The 26,993-nt window shown below is 41.7% G+C and overlaps 1 protein-coding gene across 2 annotated transcripts in view; it reads left to right on the top strand.

The window, feature by feature from the left end:
* The window catches only part of LARP4B (La ribonucleoprotein 4B), a 125,847-nt gene that overhangs the window by 35,617 nt on the left and 63,237 nt on the right, over positions 1 to 26,993 (top strand). For both annotated transcript variants that reach the window (XM_037983272.2, XM_037983276.2), the window contains exons 2-3: positions 11,519 to 11,638; positions 12,775 to 12,834. In XM_037983272.2, the coding sequence (XP_037839200.1) occupies positions 11,558 to 11,638; positions 12,775 to 12,834 (141 nt within the window). In that variant the 5' untranslated portion in view covers positions 11,519 to 11,557. The remainder of the gene's footprint in view (positions 1 to 11,518; positions 11,639 to 12,774; positions 12,835 to 26,993) is intronic.

Genomic DNA, 26,993 nt, shown 5'->3' with positions numbered 1-26,993 from the left:
TTTTCCCATTCTTTGTGTTATCTTTTCACTTTCTTGATAGTGTGATTTGAAGGGCAAAAGTTTTCATTTTGGTGAAATCCAGTGTATTTTTTTCTTGCTGTTTATGCTTTTAGTGTCATAATTAATAAACCATTACCTAATACAAGTTTATGAAGATTTACTGCTGTTTCCTTCCAACTCGTATTGTTTTAGCTTTTACATTTACTTCTTTGGTTCATTTTGCCTTAATTTTTGTGTATGTTGAGGTAGGAGCCCAGCTTCATTATTTTCATGTTGACGTTTAGTTGTCCCAGCACCATTTGTTGACAAGATTGTTCTTTTCCCCTCAACTGGTCTTGACACCTTTGTGGAAAATCAGTTGTTTATAAATGTAAGGGTTTCTTCTGGACTCTCGTTTCTATTGTATTGATTGATCTATGTGTCTGGTCTATGCTAGTACCATGCTGGTTTGATTACTGTAGCTTTGTAGTAAGATTTGAAATTAGGAAGTGTGTGAGTTGTTCAATTTTAGTCTTTCTCAAGATTGCTTTGGCTATTCTGGGTCCCTTGCATTTCCATAGGAATTTTAGGATCAGCTCAGCAATTTCTGCAAAAATAAATAAATAAATAATATCTATCAAAAAAGTGAATTTTGATAGGGATTATATTGAATCTTAGCTTAATTTGGGGATTGTTGGCATTCTAAAAATACCATGTCTTCCCATCCGTAAAATGGTATGTCTTTCCATCCATGAACATGGGCATCTGTCCTTGAGAACTAGGTTTTAAGGGTTTGTATTAGCGGAGTGATTCTCACGCTTTTGGTCTAAAAGCTTGAGTTTATTATATGTTTTGTCTCCATGTATGGTTTATCTCTATCTGTATTTACTATGTTAGGTATCAAGAATCAATTAATATTAGAAATATACATTTTTAATAATAACAAACCCATTAGGTAATATAAATAACATTGTTTATGAAAGGTAGCAGTATTTCCCAAAACAAAAAATAATTCGGTGGTAAGAGTGGCACTGGCTTTTCATGCTTTGTAAATCTCTTTAATGTCTGACTTAATAGAATCTTGGCTGGATTCTTACCTGCTTTTGCATTTCATCTCTTAGTACTGTGTTATTTTGGTTGAAGTGTGTGAAGGAAATCTGGCCTCAGGTAATTTACTTCATTATTTTAGTAGTCATTTCATACAAATGAATGTTGGGTATTCTTTGAATGTTCTTTGATGCTATACCAAAACTCCACTGTGGTGTTGTCCAGAGAATGAGAGCGAAAAAAGCAAAGAACATCTGTGCATTATTTTGAGAATGGTTTGACTTTGTGGCCCCACTGGAAGGGTTTCTGGGTCTCTGGACTATGCCTACAGCACACATTGAGAACCATTGTCTTAGTGAACAGGACTGAACAGTGTAGTTTCACAAGAAAATTTGCTCACGGAATTGCACTTGATTAATCTGTATTGAGAAACAACAGCCAAGCGACTTAGATGCTTCTCCTGCATGGACAGCAGTGTCCTTTCTGTGGGAAAGATGACAGGGGCCTTGGACTCAGCAGCTGGTGGAATCAGCAAGCTGGATGTGTTATTAAGATGTGTAATAAAAATAATACGTTATTTAAAAAACTGAGACTCTGGAAGATGAAACGAAATAAAAAACTTAATCACACATTGTTAGTCTTTTGGTATATTTTCTTCTAGTTTCTTGTTTTTAAGTACTTACAAAGTTTGTTGTGTGAATTTTTATAAATATATTGCAACTTTAGTATCTATAGTTTTATCTTTTTAAAAAATCTTTATGCAGTTTTTGTGACTATTTTAAGTAATTATAACATACTACATTAGTTTTTGTGTTTTTGAGGTGGAGTGTTGCTCTGTTGCCCAGACTGGAGTATAGTGGTGCGCTCTCGGCTCACTGCAGTCTCCACCTCCTCGGTTCAAGTGATTCTTGTGCTTCAGCCTCCCGAGTAGCTGGGAATTTTTGTATTTATTTTAGTAGAGACAGGGTTTCGCCAGCCTGCTTGGGCAGGCTGGTCTTGAACTCCTGACTTCATGTGATCTCCCTACCATGGTCTCCCAAAGTGTTGGGATTACAGGCATGAGCCTACTTTCTGTGTTATTTCCACCTTTTTTTTTTTTTTTTTTTTTTGCTAAGCTGCTGTGAACATTGTTAATAAATTTGTTTACACATTTAATATTTCATTAATACAAATTTTAAATAGAAATAAGCATATGAAGTCTTAAGTGTGTACTGATAATATATCTAAGTTGGATTTTCTTTTACTTATTATTGTGGACAATTTTATATGTTATGTTATGTTATGTTATGTTATTTTTTGAGACAGAGTCTTGCTCTGTTGCTCAGGCTGAAGTAAAGTGGCGCGATCTCGGCTCACTGCAACCTCGGCCTCCCAGATTCAAGCAGTTCTCCTGCCTTAGCCTCCCGAGTAGCTGGGACTACACGCTCACGCTGCCATGTGCAGCTAATTTTTTGTATTTTAGTAGAGATGGGGTTTCACTGTGTTGCCGAGGCTGGTCACCACCTCCTGAGCTCAGGCAGTCGGCCCGCCTTGGCCTCCCAGAGTGCTGGGATTATAGGTGTGAGCCACCGCGACTGGCCTATTGTGGAGTTTTGAACACATAGAAGTAAAGAGGATACTATAGTGATCCTCAATTAACCAGTCATCTAGCTTTAGCTACCATCAGCTTGCTGCCATTCATATGTTTTTGTTTCTTCTCGCCCCTTAAACTTAAAAAAATATATATATTCTTTAAAAAAAAACATTCTAAAGCAAATTCCAGATGTATATCTTTATTCATGAGTCTTTTAGTTTCTAGCTCTTATAAACAAGATCTTTTATAATAAATATAACAGTACTGTGATTGGAACTCAATAAAATTAATAGTAATTTTATCATGTTTTTATTACCTAGGCAACCTTCAAGTTTTTCTATGTCAAAAAGGTTATTTTAAACCTAATTTATTTGACTCAGAATCCAAACACAGTTCTTACATCACATTGGATTATTTTGGTTAAGGCTTTTCAATTCTGTGGCAATAAAAATAGCTCTCCTTTTAAATGTCTTTTATTTGCTATAGAAATGAGGTTGTCTCTCTTGCCCACGTTTTGGATTTAGATGATGGCTTTGTGCTGGTGTGATGTATTTCCCTAGAATTCCCTTTAAACTGGGAGTAAGATCTAGAGGTGTGATTAAGGCTCTTTTTTGGCATGAGTACTTTGTGGATGGTAGCCTTTGATCACGCCAAAAATATAATGCCTAGAGGCCCAGTTTTAATGATAATACTGAAAAATGGCTTCATTCAGTGTCTCACTTAACCATTTGGAAACCTCCCATCAGTTCTTCACTTGATAATTTTAGCAGACATCAATGATTATTGACTTCATTATTATATTAGGTATTGGGATATTTTGATTTTTCTGATCCTGTTGTTCACTCCCCATTGACTGTGGTTCTTGCTCTGATCAGCTTTTTGTTTATTCGGAAATGCAGTTCATCCAGGAACAGCAGCTTGAAAGAATTATTGTTCTTTAGTGATCTTGGGAATAATGAGTGGGTGTCCTGCAGTCCCAAGGCGAGCAGTGTGGTGGTGGTGATAGCTCTCATGATCGCTGCCGACTTGTTTTCCGTTCATTCTTCCTGATCCCGATGTGGTCCCATGCATGGCTATTGGGAATCCCTCCCTTACTTTGCTGTGGCCTCTGTGTCTTCCTGATGGGACCAGTTGTCTTCGTGGCTTCCTGCTCCATGGTAAGATGTCCCAGGCTCATCTCAAATTGAGGAACATTCTACAGAGTAATTAACTAGTACTCTGGAAAAGTGTAGATGAATAAGGTAAGACTGAAGAACTGTGGTGGCTTAAAGGAGACTCCACGGAAGGACAGCTACGTACACCATGAGGTCCAAGATCAGAGTCCAGAATAGGAAAAGGAAATCGGTGGTAACAGTGGTGTATTGCAAAGGAAGCCTGTACTGTAGTTTAAAAAGTCACACTTCCAATTTTAAAAAATGACCATGTGGAGTTTACTTAGCTTCTTTAATTTTGTATTCATATCTCCTTTTATGTTGAAAATCTGTGTACCTAACGTTAAGGAAATTCATATCAGCTTTATCCTGTTCAGTGTGAATATGTGTAGGCATGTATATATACAATATGTAAAATAAAATAGCTTCAAAATAATAATACCAACATTTACCTCAAAAAACAAGCCTACTGAGTACATTTTAAGATTTCTTGGTGTGGCCGGGCACGGTGGCTCACTCCTGTAATCCCAGCACTTTGGGAGGCTAAGGTGGGTGGATCACATGAGGTCAGGAGTTCAAGACCAGCCTGATCAACATGACAAAATCCCATTTCTACTGGGGGGAAAAAAAGCCAGGTGTGGTGTTGCACACCTGTAATCCCAGTTATTCAGGAGGCTGAGGCACGAGAATTGCTTAAGCTCGGGAAGCAGAGGTTTCAGTGAGCCGAGATTGTGCCACTGCACTCCAGCCTGGGCGACAGAGCAAGACTCTGTCTCAAAAAAAATAATAATAATTTTTTTTTTTTTTTTTTTTTTTTGGAGACGGAGTCTCGCTCTGTCGCCCAGGCTGGAGTACAGTGGCGCGATCTCGGCTCACTGCAAGCTCCGCCTCCCGGGTTTACGCCATTCTCCTGCCTCAGCCTCCCGAGTAGCTGGGACCACAGGCGCCCGCCACCACGCCCGGCTAGTTTTTTGTATTTTTTAGTAGAGACGGGGTTTCACCGTGTTAGCCAGGATGGTCTCGATCTCCTGACCTCGTGATCCGCCCGCCTCGGCCTCCCAAAGTGCTGGGATTACAGGCGTGAGCCACCGGGCCCGGCCTTAATTTTTTTTTTTTCTTGGTGAATTTGTAGGATTTTGTGTGTAAATAGCTGTCCTTTAAATTAACAATAATTTGGCCGGGTGTGGTGGCTCATGCCTATAATCCCAGCACTTTGGGAGGCCAAGGTTGGCAGATCACGAAGTCAGGAGATGGAGACCATCTTGGCTAACACTGTGAAATCCTGTCTGTACTAAAAATACAAAAAATGCCGGGCACGATGGCTCACGCCTGTAATCCCAGCACTTTGGGAGGCCGAGGTGGGCGGATCACAAGGTCAGGAGGTCGAGACCATCCTGGCTAACACGGTGAAACCCCTTCTATACTAAAAATACAAAAAATTAGCCGGTCGCGGTGGTGGGCGCCTGTAGTCCCAGCTACTCGGGAGGCTGAGGCAGGAGAATGGCGTGAACCCGGGAGGCGGAGCTTGCAGTGAGTCCAGATCCTACTACTGCACTCCAGCCTGGGCGACAGAGGGAGACTCTGTCTCAAAAAAACAAAACAAAACAAAATTAATAATTTTTCTCTAAATCATTATGTCACCTACCTGACATATAGTTGTTTATTTGAGATGGTGTTATATTTTTAAGATTGCCTTTTGTGTCTAGAAAGACCGTAATAACTGTTTAATCATGCAACAAACATTTCTGGTGTATATGAAAAGAAATTTTTAGAAACTGAATTAAGAGAGTTATGTTATCCCAAGTGTTGAACAAGGTTGATAAAACTACTTTTTTAGACTGTAGCTTTGACAGATGAGGTTAAAAATATGTTACTGGCATAGAGGCCACAGATAGGAAGGGAGAACATACTTATCCTCTCTGCTTTTAAAATAAAGAGATGTTAAATAAAATCCTCCTGTCCAATTCGGTAAGGCCTGCGAGAGGTGTGAGTCTCTGGCAAGTGTGGAGCCTGCCTTCAACTCCTTGGTCTGCTGCGTGGAAATACTTTGCTTTGGCTGGAGGATTCTTTTCTCCCCTTGAATATTTCCCTTTACAATCTAGAGATCTGCTTTTTGGCCATGCCAGGAGGCAATAATTGATATATTTTAAGTCTCAAAATATTTTAGGTCTCTTGAACCAGTAACAAAAAATTTGTTATTTATTGAAACAGTTGTCAATGCTTGTATCATTCTTTAAATCTCATTCTAGATTCACACGTTAGGTAAATTTAAAAAGCATTAAAATGATACATTATTAACTGTTTAAATGAGGTGACTATCAGTAATCCCTTCTGTTGGAAAACTTTATAAGCCTTTTTTGAAAAACTATCAGATTAGTAATTAAGAGATACATTGGTGTAAAGTTTACTTTTTTTAATAGATAGGATGCAGAGTGTTCAAATCAGGATCACTGTGTTGTGCTGACACCGTGGCGTGGTTACTTTTTTAACCTTTTACTATAGAAAATTTCAAATGTACAAAGGTAGAATAGCATAGTGAACTTCCTTCTCTCAGGTGGAAGAGTAACGATGAACCTCTGGGTCTCTGCCCCACGTAGTACTTGGAGGAAAATTTCACACATTGTATTATTTTCCCTGTAAATATTTCAATACACATCTCTAAAAGACAGGGTTTCCTTTTTGTTAAACATAACCACAACATCATTATCACATCTAAGAAAATAGACTCATTTTTTAGTATTTTCAGTTGTCCTGTTACTGTTATTTCTCTGATTATCTTTTTTCTTTTTTAGTAGTTGGTTTGTTCCCTTTATCCAAGTAAAGCCATAGTCTGACTGACCAGCGTGTGTCTTACATCTCCTTTTGTGTTGAAGAAGCCAGTTGTTCAGAAACTTCCCACTGCCTGGAATCCCTTGCTGGTTCCCTGGCTTTTGTATTTGCGGTTAGTTTGTAATAAGATTTAGGGTCATGGTAACATTTTGATTTTTGTTGTTGTTTTTTTGCAAGACCACTTCATATATGGTATTGTTGGTATTTCCATCAGGAGGTATGTAAATTCCAATTGTCTAAAAAAAAATACAAGTATTAAAGTGTTATTTTAATTGTTTTTTATTTTTCCTTTTGGCTATCATAAGAATCTTAAAAATCTGGAAGTTAATGTTGGTAAAAGCCTCTACAGCACCTTCCATGACTTGCCCATTTGATTGCTAAGCTATTAATACGTCTTTACTTTCTGGATTTCATGGTTGTGTGAGAATGGATGTTTAATGACATATAGGTTTCTTTTGCAGTGGAATCCATCTGTTCTTTTGTAGAAAACCACCTCAGGGAGTGGGAGCTACTCCCCCTGTGTGTTACTTCAACATCACCTAGAAGTATTTGCTCAAGTTTTTCAGAATCATCTGCATAGTTAAAAAAATAATAAAAATAACAATAAAAAGTTGAACTACAAAATTGCAAAATCACAGTGTGTTCCAGGGATTCTTCAGTGTGTCTGAGGCCTGAGAGCCAAGGACCTAGAATCTCAGTCCAGATGTTCCCGAAATCTGTGTCTTCTAAAATTTAGTTACTCACATTTGTTTTCAAGATCGTTTTGAGTCCTGATAGCATTTATACTAGAACTTAATATATTTCTTTAAATTGATTCACTCTTTTCTTGGTTTAATAAAGAGGTTGGTACTGCACAGACATAAAAAGAAGATAATACACGTTAAAATGAAGGTATGTCTGTTAAAATGTAACGTTTGTCATACGCCCCATATTTTGGAAAACAGCAACCTCTGTGAAACTTTTATTTCAAGCATTTTTTCTGTGCTAGCTTACATTTCCAGCTCTGTTTGATAGCATTTAGATGTTTTTGTGATTGATGATACAGTTTACACAATTGGATGAGATTGCCTTTGATCATCAGATTATTTCATTAACAAGGTTTTTGAGAATTTATCACAAGCAGATTATGGTGAATAGGGAGCTCCACTATATCTTGAAAAACCTGTATGGCTACTTAGTAAGACAAAAATACATATACTTTTAAAGGTATTTTTTTCTGACAGTCTGATGTATGTTTTCAGATGTATCTAAAAAGATACCTGGGTTAAATAAAAATATTTGTCTTGTTTGGGAAGCAGTGTAGCTTGCAGTGAAAAGAAATGCCTTGAAGTCAGACCTGGATGTCTAGGAATCCTCAGGATACGGGATTGCTACAGTTATCCCTCCTGATCCTTTTGAGACAGAGTTTCACTCTGTCGCTTAGGCTAGAGTATGCTTAGGGGTGATCTCGGCTCGCTGCAACCTCTGCCTCCTGGGTTCAAGTGATTCTTCTGCCTCAGCCTCCTGGGTAGCTGGGATTACAGGCACCTGCCACCACGCCTGGCTAATTTTTAGTAGAGATGGGGTTTCACCAGTTTGGCCAGGCTGGTCTCGAACTCCTGACCTCAGGTGATCTGCCCGCCTCAGCCTCCCAAAGTGGTGGTGATCCAGTTACTTCTTACGTTGTTTGGAAAAATTGAGTGAGATGTTATATGTGAAGTTTAGTGTCTAGACATTGGATTGAGTAAATGCTTCATGAAGAACCACTTTGAAAAACATCATTTCTTTCAATGTCATTTCAACATTATGAGAAAGAAGTCAATTCCTGGCCAGGACTACTGTCTGTGTGGAGTTTGCATGTTCTCTGCATGTCTATGTGTTTTTTTAATGGGTATTCTAGTTTCCTCCCACATCCCAACGGTGTGCATGTTAGGTGGATATGCGTGTCTGCCTGGTCCCAGTCTGAGTGAGTGAGTGTGGGTATGTGTGTGAGTGGCCCTGTGATGGGATAGTGTCCTGTTGGGGCTGGTTCCCACCTTGCTCCTTGAGCTGCTGGGATAGGCTCTGGCCACCTGTCACCCTGAACTGGAATAAGCAGGTTGGGAAATGAATGAATATAAATTATTGTGAAACAAAAATTCATAAAGTCTATTGTAATAATATAAATGTACAACGAATAAAGTGCTCAGCGAGCCTGCCCTATTTGTCATCATTAGTTTGTTTTTTAACTGCTTGGTGGCACGAATATTCTTTTTATATTTTTATTTTTTGAGACAGAATCTTGTTCTGTCCCCCAGGATGGAGTGCAGGGGTGCGATCTCAGCTTACTGCAACCTCCACCTCCTGGGCTTGGGTGGTCTTCCTATCCCAGCCTCCCAAGGAGCTGGTACTACAGGCACATACCACCACACCCGGCTAATTTTTGTATTTTGTGTTGAGATGGGTGTCGCCCTGTTGCCCATGCTGGTCTCCAACTCTTGGGCTCAAGCATTCTGCTTGCCTTAGCCTCCCAAAGTGCGGGATTACAAGCGTGAGCCACTGCGCCCTGCCATAATATTTTTACAGTTTTCACTTTGCAAGCATTTATTCCTTGGTTGGTTAAATCCAGTGGTGGTTACATCACCACTGTGACCACTGTCACTTTCTGACTCACCAGATATTAGGTACATAATTGTCTGTCTTGTTAATCTTTTAAAAATGTGTGTGGCTCATATTTATTGCCATTTGAAAATGTTAGAAGGAGTTTTGGGTCTTTATTTAGAAGTTTGGTGATATTTTTGTGACTGGAAATATGCTGTAGGAACTTAACACTTGTTTGTGCCTGTGGTACAATTGATTTTGCTACACATCCTTTCACTTGAAGTCAGTTTCCAAGAACCTATTGATGATGTTAAGTGAGGACACTTAAATATATCTAAATTTAGCATTCATCAACAACTGTTTTTATTTCTGGAGTCCTATTAACTTTGTAATTTTCTGTGTGTGTGTTGTGTGTGTGTGTGTGTGTGTGTGTGTGTGTGTTGTATGTGTGTGTGTTTTGAGACAGTCTTGCTCTGTCACCCAGGCTGGAGTGCTGTGGTGTCATCTCAGCTCACTGCAACCTCTGCCTCTCTCAGATCCAAACAATTCTAGTGTCTCAGCCTCCCGGGTAGCTGGGACTACAGGCATGGCCACCAGGCCCAGCTCATTTTTGTATTTTTAGTAGAGATGGAGTTTCGCCATGTTGGCCAGGCTGGTCTCGAACTCCTGGCCTCAGGTGATCCACCTGCCTTGGCCTCCCAAAGTGCTGGGATTTATAGGTGTGAGCCACCGCAACTGACCTTTTTTTTTTTTTTTAATTGTGTGTGCGTGAGGTGTTTTGATGTACGTAGTGAAATGGTTACTAGAGTCCAGCCCATTAATATAGCCATTACTTCATGTAATTTTACCCTTCTTTTGTGTTGGTAAAAGCACCTAGACTATACTCTCAGCAAGTTTCTGGTGTACAATACAGTATTACAGCTGCAGGCCTCGTGTTGTACATTAGATCTCCAGACTTACTCAGCCAAAATATCTGTAACTTGGTACCCATGACATGGATCTCTTCATTTCCTCCCTACTTGCTAGCCCCCTGGTAGTCACCATTTTTTGTTTTGTTTTTTGTTTTGTTTTTGTGAGACGGAGTTTCACTCTTGTTGCCCAGACTGGAGTGCAATGGCACTGTCTCAGCTCACCGCAACCGCTGCCTCCTGATTTCCAGTGATTCTCCTGCCTCAGCCTCCCGAGTGGTTGGGATTACAGGCATGCACCACCACGCCCAGATGATTTTGTATTTTTAGTGGAGACGGAGTTTCTCCATGTTGGTGAGGCAGGTCTCGAACTCCTGAGCTCAGGTGATCTGCCTGCCTCGGCCTCCCAGATTATGGGCTTAAGCCACCGTGCCTGGCAGTAGTCACCATTTTATTCTCTGTTTCTATGTTTGACTTTTTAAGATAGTAGCTTTCACATATGAGTGAGATCATGCAGCATTTGTGTTTTTGTGCTGGTATATTTCACTTGGCCAATATCCTTCAGATTAACTCATGTTATAGCATACAACGGGGTTTCCTTCTTTTTAAAGGCTGAATAATATTTCATTCCATAGCATAGACAGACATATACACACATCACGATTTCTATATCCATTTGTCCATTGATGGACAACGAGGTGGTTTCTATGTCTTGACTATTGTGAATAATGCTGCAGTCCCCATGGGAGTGCAGATATTCTTATGAGGTGGTGATTTCATTGCCTTTGGGTAAATACTCAGAAAGGATCGTATGGTAGTTCTATTTTCAAATTTTTGAGCAACCTCCATACTGTTTTCATAATGGCTGCACCAATTTACATTCCCACCAACAGTGTGCAAAGGTTCTGTTTCTTCCATGCCCTGTTATCTCTTGTCTTACTGGTAGTAGTCATTCTGACATCGTGAGGTGAAATAGCATTGTGGTTTTATTCTGCATCTCCCCAATAATTAGTGATGCTGAGCACTTTTTCATATTTCTATTGCCATTTTTATGTTGTCTTGGGAAAAACTCCTGTTCATGTCTTTGACCATTTTCTAATCAGGTTATTTATTTTTTGCTATCGAGTGGTGCAAGTTCCGTATGTATCTTGGATATTAAGCCCTCAATTTTCTGTTTTTTTAAAAGACTTGAGTTTTCAGGCACAAATGGGTTTATTTGTGTCAGCACGTGGGTTTCCAAGTTTCCCAGTGTGGTCATCTTCACCAGAATGGTGTGAAGAAGAAACTTACTTATTTAAAAAATTAAGTTCACTTCTTGGTGAGTAAGGTATGCATATGGGCAGACTTCTTTAAACTTTTTTAAATTCAGAGGGATAAACGTGTGTGCTGGAAAACTCAAGGATTTTAATTTTATTTAAATAATCATACTGTGCCCTTCAAATGACCTGTTTAATGTCTTTGCCATTTTACAGCATCCTGAGGTTAGCATCACACTTCTTCCAGTGGAGCCCATGACTTCTGATCAGGACGCTAAGGTTGTGGCTGAACCGCAGACGCAGAGAGTCCAGGAGGGCAAGGACAGTGCTCATCTGGTGGGTGCTGTCGAATGGGGTGGTGGGGAGTCTATTGCTATTTTGATAAAGGATTCTGTACTGGAGTTAGTAAGGGGCTCTCAGCAGGAACACTGGCACATCTTAGGATCTGCATATGGATATTAGAGTCTTGTGGGGGAGAACAGGTTTCTTACCCATCTGAGGATCATGGCTGAGACCCCTGTAACAAAAGACAGATGAACAAGAGAAAAGCGTACACGTGTATTTAGTAATAAGTCGTATGTGACATAGGAGCCTCCACAAAGGAAGAACCCAAGAAATAGGGAAAACTGTGTGTTTGTTTTTTTACGGAGTCTGATGCAGATGTTGACAGTGTGGAGAAGCATGATTGGACAGAAGGGATGTGACTTAGAGCTAATAAACTGGAGAAGCTTAGCAAGGCTGGTGTGTTCAGGTTTTTCTTGACATCCCTGTGTGATATTCCTCCTGGTACAAAGCAGGGCCCCTCTGGAAGGGTCTTTAGGGGAATGTTGGCTGTGTTATGGCCTGCTTCGAGGGAGAAGGGGTAAGGAGAATTCTTTCTAGTTTCCTTGGCCTGATTCTGCTGTTTCCTCAAATGTCAATGTGCCGTATTTTTGGGGGAGGAAGTCCGAGCCCCATCATTCCGAAAAATGTATAGGTAGCTTTGTAGAGGAAACTGTAAGTAGTAGGTGATAACAAAAACAAAATTGTTATAGCTCTAGATACTTAAAGCCATTTATTTTTTAAATCGAGGATATGTAGTGATTTGTAAACACTTTAATAACATTATAGTCACTATAGTAGGATGTACTTAAAGAGTTAGGATTTTAATATAAATTTTTTTGACTACTTTTGTTCATTTAAAAATTTTAGGTCAAGCGGTAATATTTAAAGTTCCAAAATGGCTTTGAGAAAAGTAGCTTTTCTTAGTTTTCCCAAACGAAACTACAAAGAACTTTATCTATGATGTTCATTCAGAATTTAACAATTTTAAGCCTCCTACCTTCTGAATATCTTATGAATTCACAAATTTGTCATGTAAAATGTGCATTTCTCAGTGGGTTTAGTTTGGCCCAATTACTGTGGTTTGAAGACATGTGTTGTTGTTTTTTTTTAATGTTGTACTGATGTTGTCTTTGTTTTCAACTTTACAGATGAACGGTCCTATATCTCAAACCACTTCTCAGACAAGTTCCATCCCACCTTTGAGTCAGGTAATTTGATTTTGAGATTAATCACAGATTGTTTAATCACAGTCAAGGCTCAGAGATACTTCCTTAAGAAAAATGTTTATTGTAACAAAAATTAGAAAATGTAGATATTTCTCAAAAAGTTGTGGTCGGGGATCCATTCATCACCACACCCCACGGGTATAGTAACTGTCAATACTGTATGTCCTTACTAGCTTCTGTGTGTGTCTGTTTTCTGTGGAGTTCTGCAAACAGCAGCATACCATTTAGATTAATTTATTGTCAAATATTAATCACAAAATTTTTATTGTGTCATTGATAATCTGTTGTATGTATATGATTAGCTTTCCGTTTTGGTAGCTGGTGTTCCTTAAACCACACAGATTGAATAGTAAGCTTTTACTCAGAAAATTTGTTTCACATTTTAGCTGTGGTTAAAGAAAGAATAAGGGAGTAGAATTCATTGGTTTTTAAATTCTGCCTTTCATCATTTGCATATGCATATATAAAGTGCTTCAGAGAGCTACTACTCGAAATTCAGTTTGATGGAAGGATCTTATACATTGCATAAAATTTAAAAAGTAAAAATTTTTTATGTAAAAAATAAAAATTACAATAAATCTCATCTATTTCCCTCATTATAAGCAGTTCATGTAGGAATTAAAGGAGGAGTTGGATTGTTAAACTAATTTTTTTTTTTTCCTCAGTTAGAGACGAGGTCTCACTTTGTGGCCCAGGCTAATCTTGAGCTTCTGAACTCAAAGTGATCCTCCCGCCTTGGCCTTCCAAAGTGCTAGGATTACAGGCATGAGCCACCATGCCCGGCCAGCTTTTAGCAAAGAAGAATTTTAAAAAAACAAAAGACACCTTCCAAATTATTATATTTTATAAATTTATTTTTTATGTAAAATTTTTGTGTATTCTGTTTCTACATTAATTTTTTTATTTTATTATTATTATTTTTTTGTGACAGTTTCCCTCTTGTTGCCCAGGCTGCAGTGCAATAGCGTGATCTCAGTCACCGCAGCCTCCGCCTCCCAGGCTCAAGGGATTCTCCTGCCTCAGCCTCCCGCGTAGCTGAGATTACAGGCATGTGCCATCACGTCTGGATAATTTTGTGTTTCTAGTAGAGATGGGATTTCACCACGTTGGTCAGGCTGGTCTTGAACTCATGACCTCAAGTGATCCACCTGTCTCAGCCTCCCAAAAGTGTTGGGATTACAGGCATGAGCCACTGCGCTTGGTGCACATTGATTTTTTAAAAATGAATTTTATAATACTTTAAAGTCATTTTAAATCCAAGCATAAGACCTTTGGTAGTCTAAGAAGAAAATTATATAAGACATAAATTAGATATCCCTCGAGTATAAATCTTTAAGGGAGTTAGTTTGTTTCAGCAAGTTCCGGTTCTCTCCATGGTTGACTTTCAGTCCAACATAATATTCAGACATCCACCTATTGCAGGCATTGCTATGAATGTTTTCTAATTAGCATTGTTCATAGTGCACCTACAGGTGTGGAGAGTTACGTGCTTCATAGTTGACCAGGAGTTTGCTTTGGTTTAGTGATTAGGTGGCAGGGCTCAGCCAGTTGTTATGATGGGCACGTGAGTACATTTAGCAGTTAGGGTTGAGGAACCAGGCTATTTACAGTTTAGCCATTCCATTAAAGTCGAGTAGGAGGAGACTTGCAATAGAGATACCCAAAGAAATACCTGAATAATTCAGGAGCAGGTTTGCATTTATCCACTGGTACTATTTAGTTGCATTTATTAGACAGCTTCCTGCCATCTCCAGAAAACTTACTGAGCTAGTAACTATTTACAGGTTTAGCCAAAGAATACAAAAAAGTGATCTTTATTAGACTGTAAGGATATGGTTTCCCTAAGATCGAGACCATCCTGGCTAACACGGTGAAACCCCGTCTCTACTAAAAATACAAAACAATTAGCTGGGCGTGGTGGCAGGTGCCTGTGGTCCCAGCTATTTGGGAGGCTGAGGCAGGAGAATGGCCTGAACCTGGGGGGCGGAGGTCGCAGTGACCTGAGATCGTGCCACCACACTCCAGCCTAGGTGACAGAGTGAGACTCTGTCTCAGAAAAAAAAAAAAAAAAGAATATAGTTTCCCTATTTAATATGAGAGCAGTATATTATAATGAGTTACTTGATTGTCAGAATTACTCAAATTTGTGTACATGTGTTTTCTCCACTAAACTGTAAACTTCTGGTACTGTGTTCTGTTCATTAAAAAACAAAACTTTATTAAAGTGTAATTTACATTCTGTAAAATTCACCCATTTAAAGTATGCAGTTGAATTATATTTAGTAGATTTACTGAGTTCTGCAGTCATCACCATAATGTAGTCTTAGAACTTTTACATTACCCCAGTAAATCCCCAGTCCACTCCCAGGCCCACTTATAGTTAGGCCCTGTTTCTCACCCAGCGTTGGGCAGTCACAAACATGCTCTGTGTCTCCGCATTCTGTTCACTTCTGTGGCCAGCTCAATGCGTTGTGTCTGGTAGACAGGCAACTAGTACTGCCTGCATAAAATTTGAGTGTCTATCCATTCAACAAAACTGAGTGCAAGTGATAATGATGGCTAAGAATTTTCTGTGGAGAGCTTGTTCAGATGAGCGTGGGATACACATGCCTTCAAGGAGCCCTAACACAGCATGCAAGGTTGCATGATCATATTGTGTGTGAGCCTTAGGTACGAGATGAGCGTACACCTGGAGGTGCGAGGCGCTGAGACATAGGTGAGTCTAGAAGAAGCACTCTTTATCTTGCCCCTAGTCAAGCAAGATCATTTTGAATGTTCTCACCTTGATGTAATAAGGATCTACTGATTTGAAGTATATCGTACTAATAGTTATGATTACAGTACTTTGCGTTAAGTTTCCCTGAGTTCCAGGCAGGGATAGTGATGAAACTCTCTAGTCCCTCAATATTTCAGAAACGTGAAGGAAACTAGGACGGGGAGTGGTCAGAGGGATGGAAGGAAAACCAGAGGACAGTGTGGGGTGGAGATAGAGGCAGAGAGGCTGACTCAAGTGAAGTGTAGTAAGGTACAAAGTGAGGGGTCAGTTGTGACCTTAGCAAGAGTATTTTCCAGGACTGATAGGAGCAAAAGCCAGATTGCAGTGGGTGAGAGACAGGAGTGGTAGACACAACTTAAACAGTGACATTCCTCCTAAGATCTTGACTTTGAAGGTAAGGTGATAGATAGCGAGAAGTGATTGAAAGGATTTTGAGGGTATTTATGATGAAGAGTGACCACTGGCAGTGGGCCACTGCGATGGGTTCTCCTTGAGAAGAAAAAATAACCACTTGCATTCAGCAACAGTGTCATTTGGTTAAAGGTTCTTTACCTTCCCTGTTAGGGCCACAAACTTCATCTATAGCAAACGTCATTCTCGGCGGCTTTTTGCCCCTCCTGAAGCCCACTCAGGGACTCCAGTTCTTATTCCTGCGTGTGACCAGCCAAACAGCTGCTTTTCCCTTGGAGGCACTGCATCAGCCTGGAAACCATTTTCTGCTGGAATGATCCTGTTGTGTTTTATCATAAATCAACAGCAGGTTTGAGAGAGGAATGAGAGTGAATGATGATGTTTAAGGGACAAGTAATATTAGATAGAAGTGTTTATGTTAAATTACTTCCTCAAAAGAAAAATGCAAAGTCACAGCAAGTCTTCTAATCATAGTGTGAAACTGGGAAGGTGAAATTGGAACTCTAACTCGTCCTCATACTAAACTCTATGTACAGTTCAGCAAATCATCTATATCAAAATGATTATTTATTTATTTATTTTTGAGACCGTCTCCCTCTGTTACTCAAGCTGTCTAGAGTGCAGTGGTGCGATCTCTGCTCACTGCAGCCTCCGCCTCCAGGGTTCAAGCGATTCTTGTGCCTCAGCCTCCTGAGTAGCTGGAATTACAAGCATGCGCCACCATGCTTGGCTAATTTTTGTATTTTTCGTAGAGATGGTGTTTTGCCATGTTGAAACTCTGGCCTCAAGTGATCTACCCGCCTTGGCCTCCCAAGATGTTGGGATTACAGGCATGAGCCACTGCACCTGGCCCAGAATTTTCTTTTTTTAAAACTCCTTTACAGATGGTAATAACAAAAAACTTTCGTCCCTTCCTTTATCAGTTTTCAAAGAAACCACCTTTGCCTTTTGATGACACAGCTTCTGAATGAATATTAATTAGCAATCCAGATTAATTATTGCAGACTTATATTTTAAATAAGAGTAGGCTTCGCAATCAGAAAGCTTGCATTTCTATGAAAATATCCAACTCCTATATTTATACGTAAATGACACATGGCTGCTCTTGGCTTGATATCTTGCAGGTTAAACCTTTTGGCAGGTTGTTGCCACCTTGTCAGTCTGTTTTAAGAAAAGACTTGGGCCGGGTGCAGTGGCTCACGCCTGTAGTCCCAGCGCTTTGGGAGGCCTAGGCGGGCAGATCACCTGAGGTCAGGAGTTCGAGACCAGCCTGACCAATATGATGAAACTCCGTCTCTACTAAAAATACAAAAATTAGCCGGGTGTGGTGGCGCATGCTTGTAATCCCAGCTACTCGGGAGGCTGAGATGGGAGAATCGCTTGAACCTGGGAGGCAGAGGTTGCAGTGAGCTGAAATAGCGCCATTGCACTCCAGCCTGGGCAGCAAGAGCGAAACTCTGTCTCAAAAAAAGAAAAGAAAAAAGAAAAGAAAAGACTTGCCTGGGTGTAGTGGCTCACACCTATAAATCCTAGCACTTTGGGAGGCCAGGGTGGGAGGATTGCTTGAGCCCAATTCAAGACCCCATATCTACACAGAAAAAAAAGAACAGGCATGGTGGTGCGTGCCTGCTGTCTGAGCTATTCAGGAGGCTGATGGGGGAGAACTGCTTGAGCCCAGGAGGTCAAGGCTGCAGTGAGCTGTGATTGCATCACTGCACTCCAGCCTAGGTGACAGAGGAAGACACTGTCTCTAAAAAAATAAAATAAAAACAAAAGACCTCAGAACTTTCCTTAAGGATGTTGGTACAGTTTCCTGTCTTAGAAATACGTTTGTTACTATGTTAGGAAGTGTAAAGCTGCCTTTACTTCAGAATGATTTAGTGACAAAACAATCCTTTTACCCCCAGAGTGTACGCACGGTTCTTGGTCTCCTGCTGACTTCCGAGAACGTGCCCCAGGATGGAGGATACTCTGACCAGATGCCCTCTTTTGCTCTTAGACTGTATTCGTGCTGAGACGGAGTAGATCCTTTTTAATGTAGGATATTTCTTTTTGATGACATAGTATTGTAGCATTTTGATTGTAGCATTTTGGCCATTGACAGAAGGAATGCTTTCTATAACACATACCCCTGATCTTTTTAGCTCCAAGGCATACTTAAAAATAGAAGGATTTCTTCATTCCCTATTTGGTTCACTATTCTTAGTTTTATCCTTGTGTAAATGAGTTCCATGCTGCTAAAACTTCTTTTGTTGTGGGAGTGTGACAGATGTAATAGTAGTCTTTCAAGGCGCTGGGATCAGTAAAAACATCTCTTGACTTAGAACATTTTGTAATTTCTTTAAAAAAAAATTAGTAATTTTACTGCTTAGTATTTGCATCATTTAGAATATGACAAATAGTTTTTTTGCAAACTCGTTTTCATTTTGGGATTCAGTTTAATTGCTATTAAGGCATTTTGTTCAATAGTAGATTTATAAATCAACTTTGTGTGGCAGTACCATGCAAACAGTTGTACTGAGAGGATAGTCAAATCCCTGGGAGGAAGCGGCAGATGTGTCAGAGTCCGCTGCCTGGCAGCTGGCTGCCTTCATAGGCCCTGGTGTCCTTACATATGTATGGGAATACAACACACACAGCTATGTGCACAGATCATAAAAGTACAACTCAGTGTATTTCTGCAAAATAAACACATGTAGGTAATCCACTGCCAAGATCCTGAAACAGCCCTGTGAGTTTCGGCAGCAATTTGAAGACGTGTCGTGATTATAGAAATTGCGAAAATAGGAGAAATGTGTATCTTCAAATTAGGGAACTTGTGTATATGAGATACTTGAATCACGCAGTGGTGTCAAAGTTTCTGAGATGGTCAGGCTGCTTCATTGTTTGTTTGGACTTCTCATCTCATGAAGCCCGTACTTCTCACCTGGGCAGCTGTAGTCACTCCTCACTGGTGTCCCCAACCCACCCTTCCTTTCTAACACAGTGGCCAGAGGATCCCTTCGAGAAGGCCAAGTCAGAACCTGCCACTCCTGTGCTCAACATCACAATCACCCTGAGTCCTGGCAGGGCCCTAGCCCTTCACAGTCTGGCACCTGTCCTTTCTGACTCTGCTGGCCACTGGCTCTCCCCTGGCACACTGCTTCAGCCCCAGTGGGCTCTTGACCCTTGACCATTCCAGCATCACCTTACCGCAGGGCTCTCTGCCTCAACTGGTCCTGGCATGTCCCTTTCCCAGAAGTGTTTGAGGCTTGTTCTCTTACCTTTCTCAGTCTCAGCCTCACCTTCTCAGCGAGTCCTATCTATCCACATCCATCTCCTCACTTCTGGCTTGCTTCAGACCCTTTACGTGTAGCAGTTAGCACCTTCTAACAATGTTAGGTATTTGTTAGATTTAGTGTTTGTCTCCCTGGACTAGAATGCAAGCTCCATCAAAGCTGGGGTTTGGTTTTGTTCGTTGATGTATCCCAGTGTCTTCCTGACAGGTAGGTGCTCCATGAATGTCTCCAGTATAAAGAATGTATCACATATGGTGGTAATCACTGCAGATTGTCATGGCTCTTACTGTGTACTCTGCTAACACTTCAGTTTACTCATTAATTCCTGTTATCCCTACACCTGTCTTACCCCTAGTTACTGTTTTCCCCATTTTACAAATGAGGAAACTGAGGCACAAAGCCGTTTAAGTAATTTATCTCCAAGATTACCGAACTAAAAAGTGGTAGAACCAGGATTTGGACCCAGGCAATCTGGCTTCGGAGTCTCAACTCAAGAGGAAATACTTTGTATTTGGCACTATTATTTCGTTTAAAAAGATAAACAAGAAGGAAATAATTTATAACACCCAGCTCTTTCAACCATCTGAAAGTCTTTTCAGAATTGTTTGTTTTGTTTAGTTTAGTTTGTTTTTTAGAGACAGGGTCTTACTCTGTCACCCGGGCTGGAGTACAGTGGAACAGTAATAGCTCACTGCAGCCTCGAACTTCTGGGCTCAAGTGATCCTCCTGCCTCAGCCTCCCAAGTAGCTGGGACTACAGACACGCGCCCTCACACCCAGCTAACTTTTAGTTTTTATTTGTAGAGATAGAGTCTTGCTGTGTTGGTGAGGCTACTTCAGATATCATTAAGACTGTCCCCCCATCACAGGCCCATCACATTTGCCCTCTAGGAGGGCCGAAGTGTCTTGGTAGATGAGCACTGGGGACCCTCCACAGGCTTGCTGCCCAGAACTGCCTTGGATCTCTACTCCCCACATCCGGTGCCTTGCTCCTCAGTTACCCCAGCTGTGGCTCGAGTGGGCCCAGTGGTGGCTTGAGCTGCAGCTCCAGAAGGTACAAGTCATAAACCTTGTTGGCATCCATGGTGCTGATTTTCAGGCAAGAAGAATGCTATAGAGCTGTGGGGCAGCCTCCACCTGGATTTCACAGGATGCTGTGGACAGCCTGGGGCCAGGCAGGGACTCGTCACAGCAGCAGAGCCTGTACTCAGGCAATGACAAGCAGAAATTTGGAGTTGAACCTGCTGCAGAGAAGCCCCACCAAGGGCGTTGCCTAGTAGAGTCGTGGGAGTGGCCTGAGAGCCTTGAACTGTGGAGCTGCCAGCTTACAGCATTAGCCTGGGAGAGCTGTGGGCAGGAGACTCCAACCCCTGACAGCTGCTGGGTGGACTGAGCCCAGCAAAGCCATTGGGTGGGGCTGCCTGAGGCCCTGGGGACCCAACCCTGTTCCATGGTGCCCAGAGGGTTAGGACCTGGAGTCAAAGGAGATGATTCTGCAGAGAGGCTTGATAGTTAATATTGTCTGCCCTGTTGGGTCTTGAACTTACTTGGGACCTCTTGCTGCTTCTTGCCTATTTCTCCCTTTTGGAAAGGGATTTTTTTTGTCTTTTTTCTGAGACGGAGTTTTGCTCTTGTTGCCCAGGCTGGAGTGCAATGGCATGATATCTGCTCACTGCAACCCCTGCCCCGCTGGGTTCAAGCGATTCTCCTGCCTCAACCTCTTGAGTAGCTGGGATTACAGGCATGCACCACCACACCTGGCAAATTTTTTGTATTTTTAGTAGAGACTGGGTTTCTCCATGTTGGTCAGGCTGGTCTCGAACTTTTGACCTCAGGTGATCTGCCCGCCTTGGCCTCCCTAAGTGCTGGGATAATCTCTGTTCTTTATAAATTGCCCCATATCAGGTATTCTGTTAGAGCAGCACAGAATGGTTTCACAAAGGACTTTAAGGCTTGAAAAGTGCGGGGAGGAGACTAGAGAAAGAAACAGTGAGGCAGTGTGCTGGCGTTCGTTGGTATGAGATGGAAGAGGTTGGGGGATTGGTGTCTTAGAAGCCGAGATCATAGAGGTAGGCTGGGGCCAGATTATGAGGGACTTTGAAGTGGGACTTTGGGATTCTATTCCAACTACTTAAAGTCTGTGTAACAGCTCTTTGAAATAGATGTTGTTGTTGGCTCCATTTTACAAATGAGAAAACTGAGACAAAGAGGTTAAATGATTTGCCAGAAATGACACGTAAAAATGGAGCTGAGACTCAAACCCAGTCAGGTGATCTCGTGACCTTGTCTGCTTTACTGTGCCCTTTCATTCTACAGCCGGTATGAATCGTTTGTATCTTTAGAGCAGAATGTTTTTTTCCATTTAGATATTTCATTCTCTTTGAGTAGTGTAACAGTATGGTCAATGTATGATCTGAGTTTTGTTTTGTCATTCGAAGCTGCCACTAAAGCTTTTGGTGCCTCATTTCCCTTATCTGTACAGTGGATTGGTAGTATCTACCTTGGGGGGTCGTTAAGAGTGCAAATTAAGATGTGTGACAAAATGGGTGCATAGATGTAATTAATATTTTGTGGCACATAGTGCTATGTAAAGTGTTTACTACCTTTATCATCATAATCATTATTATTATGATGATTTCAGTACTTGAATTTTAGTGTATTCAGAATTGCTCCTGTTACCTTCATGTTTAAGTATAATTCCTAAACTTTTTATCATAAAATGTTAATATTAAAAAATTAATAGGACACCAGTCATAACTCACAGGTTAAATAAACAACAACATCTCTCTTGCAGAGGAATTAAAACAATTATTTTGTTTTTCACATAGCATGTCAGAACCATGATAAGAAAAATAATTACTTATACTAAAAGCAAAACATTACAGATGTCAACATAAGATAAGACAAGACCCATTATGTGAGTCCACCGTCAGGGGCCGGACCACGTAGTGCAGGAGCAACTTGTTTAGTTGTGGACAGCGCCTGTTTCTCACCAGATGGCAGGCTGGGCGTTCCTGCATCAAGTGCTTTCAAGAGACTTTCTAGTTCTGGCACCAGAGCTTGTAGGTCTCTTTTCCCTTTTTTTCCTTTTCTTTCCTTTTTCTTAATTGGAGTGCTCAGACATCTGCAGAAGTGGAGAGAATAATATGAACCGAATGCAGCATCATGAACTTGAACGATTACCCATCCCCACATTCCACTGCTGTATTGTTTTGTTTTTTTGAGGTGGAGTTTCGTTCTTGTCACCCAGGCTGGAGTGCAGTGGCGCGATCTCGGCTCATTGCAACCTCTGCCTCCAGGGTTCAAGTGATTCTCCTGCCTCAGCCTTCCGAGTAGCTGGAACTACAGGCACGCACTCCCACGCTCGGCTAATTTTTTGTATTTTTAGTAGAGATGGGGTTTCACCATGTTGGTCAGGCTGGTCTTGAAACTCCTGACCTCTGGTAATCCATCCCCCTTGGCCTCCCAAAGTGCTGGGATTACAGTCATGAGCCACCACGTCCGGCCTGGACTGCTGTTTTTAAATCTATTCCTCCCCCTATGCACATGACTGTTTTAACTTTTATATATGTGTGTATATATTTACTGTATTTGCTAGGGTATTTTAAAGCAAGTTGTAGATAATGTATCGCCTTGCCCCAAATACTTCAGCATGCATCTCTAACATCATTCCATTTTCACACCTGACATAATTAGTAATAATTTCTTGATTCCTACAGACACTATTTTTTATTGCTATTTATTTTTTGCTCTCCTTTGATTTTTTTCACCTTTTAAAAATTGATATTTATTTCAGACATCATTTCGTAAATTTAGAAAATTAAATACAACTGTAAGGAGCTATATATTTTACGGAGCAAAATTCTGATACAGTTTTCCTTTGGGGGAATTTATGAACTATTTTATTTCGTTAACACCATCCCATGAAATATAATTTGGGAAATACTGGAACACTATAGAAAAACCAGAAGCCTGAAATCTTTCTGGCTGGGATAACATTTAAAGTTATGTTTTGTTGAGTTTATGAGAATAAGAAAAACCACAATGCAGCATTCTTGCTGCTGTTCTGAGCTTTTGGATCCCGGTCCTGTTTGGAATTGGGCACATGGAGTATGCTGGCTGTCAGTCGGGCTCTGTTGTCATTAGGATTTGGGTTTGAGTGGCAGGAACATGTGACCGCTGTGCAAGGGGTTATTTTTGTTCTCTGGGTGTTGGCTTCTCCTCAGAAATTATAGCAAGTTAGTGTTAGCGTGAGGTGCGTCTGTGGAGGCTCGAGATCGGCACGCGTGTCGTATGCTTGTGAGCTCTCAAACATGGGCTGTTGCTTCAGCAAAGAACTAGGTAGTGACAATGACAGTGAAAAAACTGGCCTGTTACAAAAATCTTTGGAGGAGAAGGAACCAGAAAACAAGATAAGTAAAACTTTATCTTCATTATTTGATACCCCTGAAGGTGAGGAGGTTCACATTGTTGGCAGTGGAGCCAGCAGTGCAGCTGGCATTAGCGCGCGGACAAGGATTTTCTCAGGGTCTGGGCACAAACAGGGTCATAGACCCAAGCAGTTATTGAACTCTCTTTCCTCTTTTATATATACATTCTTAACAAGGTATGATAACTTGGATGAGAGTGACAAGAATTTAGATATTGTTGTTAATGAGCAGAATTCTGAGGGGGTCTGTGATCTACCGTGTGTGGGTAACGGCAGCCGACAAAGTTGTTATGAAGATGAGGAGCCTTTCTCATGTGTGCCCCTGCCTTCTGACCGAGGCCTGCAGGAGGAAACCTATGTGAGTGGCCATCTGCACTGTTACCCAGCTACTTGTAAAAACTCTTTAGTAGAGAAAGAAATGGTGGTCGGCGTTCACCTCAGTAGCGGTGATGAGCGTGAGTCTTTTGACCTATCCGATCGGGAGAAGAAAGATGGAAACTCTGTTGGTATTGATCATCAGCAATGTCAGGATTCAAGAGAGTGCGAGTTTCACAGCATTTGTGTTGCCGACTCTGCCTGCCCGAGCGTAGCAGAGGAACTGGGCACCTGGGCAGACAGAGTAGCTACAAGACGAGAGTGTTGCTCTGCTGTGCCTTCAGCCCTGCGTGCCGTGTCAGGGGCCAGCGAGCCAGAGCCACAGCAGGAAGAACTCTCGCCTTGGGACACGCTGGGTGAAAGGACAGGGGAATGCAGTGGGAAAACCAAGCCTTGCCCTGAGCCTGTGGCGTTCAGCCATGCACCTTGTGAAGCAAACGCTGGTAACACGCAGGTGGAGGCTTTACAGCCCGAAGCTTGCACTGAATTCCCTAAAAATTATGCAGAAAGTAGTGCACTACATAATATTGACTTACTCCCTGAATTAAATAACAACATGGACAGTGACTCACTAAGACACGTGTGTGTCCTTCTGGAAGAAAGTGAGAGCCATAACTCAGGAGTAGGAAGTGAGATGGATCATCCACCTGGTAGCTTCCTTCCTGACACCGCACACCTGCCTGGTAGCTTCCATACTGACACCGCACACCCACCTGGTAGCTTCCGTACTAACTCTGCACATCCACCTGGTAGCTTCCGTACTGACACCGCACACCCACCTGGTAGCTTCCGTACTGACACCGCACACCCACCTGGTAGCTTCCGTACTGACACCGCACACCCACCTGGTAGCTTCCGTACTGACACCGCACACCCGCCTGGTAGCTTGCATACTGACACCGCACACCCGCCTGGTAGCTTCCGTACTGACACCGCACACCCGCCTGGTAGCTTCCGTACTGACACTGCACATCCGCCTGGTAGCTTCCGTACTGACAGTGCACATCTACCTGGTAGCTTCCGTACTGACAGTGCACATCCACCTGGTGGTTTCCGTACTAACACTGCATATGTTGCAGGGTGTAATGACCCGGAGGCGGGTAACAGTTATTGTCGACCAGAGTTTACATTCTAAAAAGGAGAGAGAAAATCACTCTATCATACCACTAAGCGACAATGATGATTTCCACTTGGATGTTAGCAAATCAGATAGTATCCTTCATGTTGGTCTAGATAGAATTGATTTAAGTCCCAAGAGGCCTATCACTGCAGTGAGATTTGGAAGTGGGTGTCTCTCAGGTTATGCTAATTCAAGAGAAGCAGCCCCAAGCCAGCTTGATGACTGCTGGGAGCTGGAACCTGTTCCCGGGCTAGTCAGGAAGGCGCAGCGCAGAGCGGACTGCAGCCTGGAGGCCAGAAGTTCCCTGCTGCCAGACAGAGGAGAGGTGTCTCTGCAATCTGAAAATAGTGCCTTTTACCAAGAAGAGGACAGAATTGGCGTTTTGAAGGCTGAGGGTCATGGTGTAAGGGCTTTTGAATCGAAATCTTGGTGTCACGTAGATGAGGCTGCAACACAGACCTGTGACCAAATTTGTATGGAGCGTTTGGTGGACACGGAGGGGATAGTGCAGAGGACAGACGGCCTAAAGCCTAGCATGGCACAAGGAGTGCCGCCCAATGGCAAGTCTCCCAGTCACTCCAGATCTCTTCACAGTGACTGTATGTCCTCCGTATTTGTTTTCACCTGCGCAGAGGAAGAAGAGAGGGAAACAAGCCCAGGTGACAAAATAGAGGGTGAAATATGTGTGAAGAGTTCATTCAGTGTGTCACAAGACCACCTGAGTGACCCTCAAAGGTTAGAAAGTGGTGAAAAAGAATCACTGCAAGCAAAGTATAGAGAGACAACTGAAGATGGCATAGAGACTGTCAAGTCAGATTCTAAAACAACCTGTGAGGGGGAAACAGGCACACAAAGATATGAGGCAGTGCCACGTCAGGATATACTCTCCTGCGTTAGTTCTAGTACAACGGAGAACGCTGATTTTGAAACTAATCAAATAGAAAAAAATTATGAAACACACCGAGTATACAACTGCAAATATAATGGTCTTAATGTTATACCACCATTAAATCCGAGTTTTAATCCAGTTATACAGAAGTCAGAAATAGTAGAGAATTCTGTTAGTAGTGGTAAAAGCACAAAATGGAAGGGAATTTACTGTGAATCAATTGAAGACGCTCCTGGTATCTTTGGTCCTAATACATCAGGGTTGAGTAAACCAAAACTAACACGTAAAGAAGAGGAAGAGAGACTTTATTTGGAGAAAGATCGTATTGACCCCAAAATTATTGACTGCCTGGGTCCATATGGGACAAGTGAAAGTGCACACCGTTTCGAAGAAGGAAACACCAAGTCCACTCTTAAACAGTCGATTTTAAATGGTGAATTGGGTTTTATGAGAAATGCTAAGGTGAGTTTCGAGAAAATAGAGTCACGTGACACTTCCAGTGGGCATTTCTTTTTGGTTGGTGTTGATCCCGCCCTAGTGGACAGATACCCAGCTGCCCCCTGCAATGCGGCCCAGGGGATTCCCGCTGTCCCCGTGGACAACAAAGACACTGTCGTACCAAGTAGTGGCCACATTTCATCACTCACAGAAGGTATCCTAAATAGATCTGAACATCCCTCAAAAGTGAATTGGCAGAGTGTCCCAGAAGGAGTCTCCTGTTTTTTGAGTGAATTTTCTTATTACCCGATGGGAGGGTTAGGAAACCCAGTATTTTCTGAAAGACTGGCCAGTGGTTGTGGTGGATATCAAGTGCGCTATCTCTGGACTAATACAGTCACAAAAGGTGCGCTAGAAGGTGAAACA

This window comes from Chlorocebus sabaeus, chromosome 9, assembly GCF_047675955.1.
Source record: "Chlorocebus sabaeus isolate Y175 chromosome 9, mChlSab1.0.hap1, whole genome shotgun sequence".
Classification (NCBI taxonomy): Eukaryota; Metazoa; Chordata; class Mammalia; order Primates; family Cercopithecidae; genus Chlorocebus; species Chlorocebus sabaeus.
The sequence above is the reverse complement of the archived record's forward strand: the minus strand, read 5'-3'. Positions and strand labels throughout refer to the sequence as shown.